This window comes from Olea europaea, chromosome 18, assembly GCF_002742605.1.
Source record: "Olea europaea var. sylvestris chromosome 18, O_europaea_v1, whole genome shotgun sequence".
Lineage (NCBI taxonomy): Eukaryota > Viridiplantae > Streptophyta > Magnoliopsida > Lamiales > Oleaceae > Olea > Olea europaea.
The window spans coordinates 186,955-193,864 of NC_036254.1; the positions used below are offsets into that span (position 1 = coordinate 186,955).

General features: G+C 38.4%; 2 protein-coding genes across 2 annotated transcripts; both read left to right on the plus strand.

Moving 5' to 3' along the window:
- The first annotated feature begins 3,215 nt into the window (after positions 1 to 3,215).
- Positions 3,216 to 3,994, plus strand: LOC111366399. Its single transcript, XM_022987164.1, has 2 exons — positions 3,216 to 3,415; positions 3,556 to 3,994. Exons 1-2 carry the CDS (start codon positions 3,216 to 3,218, stop codon positions 3,992 to 3,994), a joined length of 639 nt encoding a protein of 212 aa, XP_022842932.1.
- A 2,102-nt stretch (positions 3,995 to 6,096) lies between these two features.
- LOC111366400 lies at positions 6,097 to 6,534 on the plus strand. Its single transcript, XM_022987165.1, has one exon. It carries the CDS (start codon positions 6,097 to 6,099, stop codon positions 6,532 to 6,534), a length of 438 nt encoding a protein of 145 aa, XP_022842933.1.
- The last annotated feature ends 376 nt before the right edge of the window (positions 6,535 to 6,910 follow it).

Genomic DNA, 6,910 nt, shown 5'->3' on the forward strand with positions numbered 1-6,910 from the left:
GAAAAGCCTTGCACGTAATGAGAAGAAATTTGATGACGAAGACTTTGCTGTAATTCTTCTAAACTCATTACCAGATTCATATAAAGATGTTAGAAATGCAATAAAATACTCAAGGGATAAACTGACTCAAACTATAGTCATTGATGCTTTAAGATCTAGGGATTTAGAAGTCAAAAAGGAAACAAAATCTAATCCTAGAGAAGAAAATATGTTTATAAGAGGAAGATCTGAAAAGAGAGAATGTTTTTTCACAAAAAAGGGAAATGAATATCTAAAATCAAATCTAAATCTAGAGATAAAAGCAACAAGAAGTGTTACAATTGTGGAAAAATGGAACGCTTCAAAAAGGACTGCTTCGAACTGACGAGTGTGTTTTACTCACGAGTTTATGCAAATTTTAACTTGATTTTAATCTAGAATTCACGAGTATAGAACGTTTTTAATGTGTGTATTAATGTTGTTTTATAGGTGTGTCGAGATGGCGAAGGATATGAAGAAAATTAAATTGAAGTTAGTAGCATGAATGGAAAATAAGTTGTGAATCAAGGGCAAAATAGACAAAGCCAAGATGGGACGGATGGCACCAAAACGCAATAAATCAAGAAGAACCAGAGTGTGGGCATCGCAGTGCTACATTCAGGGCGTTGTGGTGCCTTGCCACTTGCCCGAGTCTCAGCGCTGAGATACAAAAGGGTGGCGCTGACACGGCGCCGCAGGATAGTTAGGGCGCAAATTCTCGGCCCGTTTTGGAACCCATGTGAGAAACCTATTATTTCCACACGGCAAGGGACCTATAAATACATTTTTTATGAGACTTTGAGGGGTTCCACACATTCTAGAGGCAAAAACACTTCTTGAGAGAAAGGGGGAGAGATTCAAAGGAAAAAGACAACGTCAAATTCATCGTGTGAAGCGTAAATTGGAAGAAGGAGGAATTTTTGGTGCAAGATCCACTTTTTCTTCTACATACTCTTATTCAAAATCCAGTGATGTACTCTAAGAAAATTTGTTGTTGCTCTTCTTTTATTATGCGTAGTTAAATCCATTGTTAGGGCGAATAATGTAACCCATTTGAGATCTTTTATATTTTCATATTAAGATGCTTGATTTTTAATTCTTTCATGTGTTGATCTTTGCTATGGATTGATTGCATTAAATTATCTTATCAATAATTTGATGGATTTTGTGAATCCTTTACGAATAGAGATATGAGTTTAGGATTTAGACCATGTAGTAAAACCCAGTACATTGGTATAACGAGTAGAGATACCTATGCCATATATTGCGGTCATAATTGAATTCCTAAAACAAAGAAATCCTTTTAACTAAGTTAAAATTTCATAGAGATATGAAATTTAATTAGTTGAATAGGCTCAATGAGAACTCGAGATGGGTAAATCGAATACAATAGGAGAATTCGATCGAACACTACATTAGAATTGAGTCTTAATTTGAGATGTGAAGGTGATCAATAGATGAAATTATTCTGCCATAACTACCCTAATTATTTGATCTCACAAACAATTGTGCGAGAATTTATTTATTGTCTAGAAATAAGATTTAAACTCAAATAACTATAACTTTTAATTTGTTTTCATCAAATAGTAGTTAAAGGAAAATTGAATTAAGTACTAAAAAATAGTTCTTGTGGGATCGACAATCTGAACTCTTAGGTCCACTATTACTTGTTACGGTTCGTACACCTGCGAAACAAAATTTTACAATAAGTTTTTGGCGCCGTTGCCGAGGACTATTACTTTTAGTCTTAATTTACCTTTTTTTAGCTGTTATTTGATATGTTTATTTCTTTTATTTACAAAAAATTGTGTTCATTGTATGCTCCGTGCCCAAGGCGATGATCTTGAACCATTTGATTCGAAGATAGAAAGTATCTTCAGACGAAAATGCAAAGAATACAAACAAAAATAGCAACATCAAATGGTTGACAATCAACAAATCCCGATCCCTACTCAATCGATTGGACAAATGGCCGCGAGAGTGGTGGCACCACTAGAATAGCAGCATGAGCGAGGGAAAATAAATGAGGGTGATTTGCCAGTATCAATGTTCCTTAAGCCTATACCAGCACCCACGCGCTCTAGTATTGTGTATCAAGATTTTGGGGTGAATAATTTCTAGATCAGGCCAGATTGGATCAACTTGATGAGCAACACCCTACAATTCTACGGGCTACCTCATGAGAATTTAAACACGCATATCTCTAGATTTCTCAGAAATTGTTAGAACTTTCATGCTCCAAGGGTTAATGAAGATACTATTAAACTACGACTGTTCCTATTTACGTTGAGAGATGCTGCATTGGAGTGGTTAGATGCAGAGCCTCAAGCCAGCAATACTACATGGGAAGAACTAACCAGAAAATTCTGCAATAAATTTTTCCCACTAGCGAGAGTAGCTAAAATCAGATTGGAGATTCAAACCTTTCAACAGAAAGAAGGAGAAAGTTACCACAAGGCATGGAATATGTTTAATGAGATGATAAGGAAATGACCAAACCATGGAATTACTATAGGTAATCAAGTGCAATACTTCTACACTGGACTTACACCATTGTCAAAATCCCAAGTCGATGCCTCAGCTGGTGGGTCAATTATAGGAAAATATGTGCAGCAAACCATGGAACTGTTTGAGTTGATTGCCACTACACATTCAATGTTCTCATCGAAAAGAGTGGCACCACCGAAGACATGAGGAATATATGAGTTAGAGAGCACAGCAGCTACCAATGCCTAAATAGTAGCATTGACAAAACAGGTGGACTTGTTGGTGAAATCACAAACAAAAGGAGCACATGTAGTAACAGTAGGTCCATCTTGCGAGAATTACGAGGCTAATAATTTTATAGAAAACTGTACATATATAGGTTATCCCGATGAACAGGTCAATTTCATTCAGAATGAGACTCAAAATTTTAATCCATTTGCTCAAACATACAACCCAGGATGGAGACAATACCCAAACTTCAGATGGTCGGATAATCAGCAAGGGAACATTTCAAACAACGCTCAATAGCAGAAAAAGCCAAGTTTCGGAGAGATGTTCAACCAGTATATGCAGAAAACAGACAAGGTGTTCCAGCAGATTGACACTAACTTTCAGAATCAACAAGTATCCATCAAGAAGTTGGAAACACAAATTGGTCAAATAGCTTAACAGCTTGCAGAACGTCCACAAGGGACATTGCAAGGCAACACATGGTCAATCCAAAAGAGCAAGTGCAAGCTATTACAACCAGAAGTGGGGTGCAACTTCCTGAGATTCATGTGAAGAGACCAGAGCGAAAAAACAAAGAAATAATGGGTAAAGAGGCTGGCACAGAAGCAGAGTCTGAACAACCAAATGACAAAGGGGACGAAAGGAAAGAAACAAATGTAGTTAGAGCACCCAGTCCCGTGTAAGCTTACGTGCACCAATTCCCTTCCCTCAAAGGTTACAAAGAAAGAAGTTGGACAATAAGTTTGCCAAATTTGTAGAGATTTTCAAGAAACTGAACATCAATATTTCATTTGCGAATGCAATTGCACAAATGCCCAGCTACACAAAATTCTTGAAAGAGATCCTATCTAACAAAAGGAAGCTGGAAGAACATCAGACAATCTGCCCGAATGAGGAGTGCAGTGCAATTCTATTGAGAAAGCTACCTCCTAAACTAAAAGACCCAAGGAGTTTCACGATACCTTGCACAATTGGTTCTAATTATTTTGAACAGCCCTTATGTGATTTAGGTGCTAATGTTAACCTTATGCCTCTCTCTGTTTATAGGCCTCTTGGGTTGGAAGAAGCAAAACCTACAACAATCTCTTTGCAACTGGCTGACAGATCGATCAAACGACTGAAGGGGATTATTGAAGATGTGCTAGTTAAACTTGACAGATTCATTTTTTCGGCTGACTTCATTATTTTGGACATGGAGGAGGACTCAAACATTCCTCTGTTTTGGGAAGACCCTTCTTGGCTACTGAAAGAGTGCTGATTGATATTTATGATGGAAAGATGATTCTTCGGGTGGACAATGAGCAAGTCATATTCAACGTGTTCAAGGCGATGAAACATCCATTAACTTCGGACACTTGCTTCCAAGTAGATGTTCTTGAAGAGCTTGTGGCAGATACATTGGAGACAGAGTGTCGAACAAATCTTTATGAGGCAGAACTTGCGCAATCGGAAGTAGCAAATGCAGAAAAAGCTGAATGTGTTGTCAACTTGGCCGAGCAACCAATAGGAAGAAGACATTGGCAATTTAAATCTCTTGGTACAACACTTCACCCCCGATACCCTCAGTGGAAAAAGCACCCACTCTTGAGCTAAAACCCTTACCTTCACATCTCCGTTATACGTATTTGGGAGACTCCGCAACACTTTCAGTAATCATTGCAAATGACATGACAAGGGAAGAGGAGAACAAATTGTTGGAGGTACTGAGACAGCACAAAACAATAATTGGACGGACGTTAGATGACATCAGAGGGATCAATTCAACTCCGTGCATGCATAAGATTTTAATGGAAGACGGGTCAAAGCCATCAGTAGAAGGACAACGCAGGTTAAACCCAACCTTGAAAGAAGTAGTGCGAAAAAAAGTGCTAAAATTACTGGATGCAAGAATAATTTATCCCATATCTGATAGTTCGTGGGTGAGTCCTATACATGTTGTGCCTAAAAAGGGTGGACTCACAGTGGAGAAGAACGAGAATAACGAGCTAATACCAACATGGTTAGTGATAGGGTGAAGAGTATGTATAGATTATAGAAAGCTAAATAATGCAACCAGAAAGAACCATTTTTCATTGACATTCATTGATCAGATATTAGAGAGGTTAGCAGGGCATTCTCATTATTGCTTTATGGTTGGATATTCGGGGTACAATCAGATAGTAATTGCTCCAGAAGACCAAGAGAAGACAACCTTCACATGCCCCTATGGAACCTTTATCTTTAGAAGAATGCCTTTTAGTTTATACAATGCACCGGCAACCTTTCAACGATCCATGATGGCCATCTTTTATGACATGGTAGAAAAGTTCATTGAAGTTTTCATGGATGATTTTTCTGTGTTTGGAGATTCATTCGAAGATTGCTTGGATCGTTAGCTCTTGTATTGCAAAGATGTGAGGAGAAAAACTTCATGCTTAATTGGGAAAAATGTCATTTCATGGTAAAGGAAGGAATAGTATTGGGACATCGAATTTCTGCACATGGCATCGAGGTGGACAAACCTAAAATATAGGCGATTGTAAAATTGCAGCCACCTAATTCAGTAAAAGGCACCAGGAGTTTTCTGGGACATGCAAGTTTTTACAGAAGATTTATTCAAGACTTTGCAAAGATTACAAAACCACTGTGCAACTTTCTGGAGAAAGATATACCGTTTCATTTTTTTGACGAGTATCTGAAAGTCTTTAACACTTTGAAAGAAAAATTGACATCAGCACTTGTGATAGGGGCACCAGATTGGGAATTCCCTTTTGAGCTCATGTGTGGCGCCAGTGACTTTGTAGTGGGGGAAGTGCTTGGACAACGCAAAGGAAAGGTATTTCACGTTATTTACTATGCCAGTAAAACACTAATAGATGCTCAAATCAACTATGCAACAATTGAAAGGACATGCTCGCAGTTGTTTTTGCTTTTGACAAATTTCGTTCTTATTTGATTGGGTCCAAGGTGATAATTTATACAAACTATGCAGCTTTGAAGTATCTGTTTGAGAAGAAGGACGTGAAACCAAGGGTAATTCGATGGGTTCTGTTGTTGTAAGAATTTGACATCGAGATTCGTGATAACAAAGGAACAGAAAATCAAGTAGTGGATCATTTGTCAAGGATAGAACAATTGCAGGATTCAGATGACATAGATATTAATGAGGTCTTTCCAGATGAACAATTATTGCAAATAGAAAAGGCTCTGTGGTATGCAGACATTGTCAATTTCTTAGCAAGTGGTTATATGGATCCAGATCTCACCTATTAGTAGAAGAAGAAGCTACTTCATGAAGTGAAGTTCTATTACTAGGATTAACCAAATTTATGTAGGTGAGGGGCAGACCAGATCATTAGGAGATGCGTGCCAGAGGATGAGATGAAACCGATCCTTTCACGGGTACATGCTTCGGCTTATGGAGGACATTTTGGCCCCACTAAAATAGCAGCAAAGGTGCTTCAATGTGGTTTCTTTTCACCTACACTGTTCAAGGATTGCCACAGTTTTTGTAGATCATGTGATAAGTGTCAGAGAATCGGTAACATATTAGCACGTCACAAGAGGCCACTTAACAACATTCTAGAGGTGGAAATATTTGATTTCTGGGTGGTTGATTTTATGGGTCCTTTTCCATCATCTTACAACAATCGATACATCCTAGTGGCAGTGGACTATGCTTCTAAATGGGTAGAAGCTAAAGCATTACCTACAAATGACGCAAGGGTGGTGGTGGACTTCATAAAGAAACACATCTTTGACCGCTATAGATCACCAAGAGCTATTACAAGTGATGGTGGAACGCACTTCCACAATTAGTTATTTCAGGCAGTGTTGCATAAGTATGAGGTACAACATCGAATTGCCACTCCTTAGCACCCCCAAACGAGTTGACAGGTGGAAACCTCGAACAGACAATTGAAACGAATTCTAGAGCTTACTGTGAATGCATCTCCAAAGGATTGGTCGAAGAAATTGGACGATACTTTATGAACATATCGCACTGCTTACAAAACACCTATTGGAATGTCCCCGTACCGTCTAGTTTTTGGAAAAGCATGCCACCTACCAGTGGAGTTTGAGCATAGAGCCTACTGGGCATTGAAGCAATTAAACATGGATCTTGAAAAAGTCGGAGAATCAAGAACATTACAGTTACATGAATTGGAGGGATTCAGAAGAGAAGCATATGAGA

Coding starts and splice junctions, on each gene's coding strand:
- LOC111366399 (XM_022987164.1), top strand. CDS start 3,216: ATGGTCAATCCAAAAGAGCAAGTGCAAGCTATTACAACCAGAAGTGGG. Junction 3,416..3,555: donor GTTAGAGCACCCAGTCCCGT/GTAAGCTTACGT, acceptor ACAAATGCCCAG/CTACACAAAATTCTTGAAAG.
- LOC111366400 (XM_022987165.1), top strand. CDS start 6,097: ATGAAACCGATCCTTTCACGGGTACATGCTTCGGCTTATGGAGGACAT.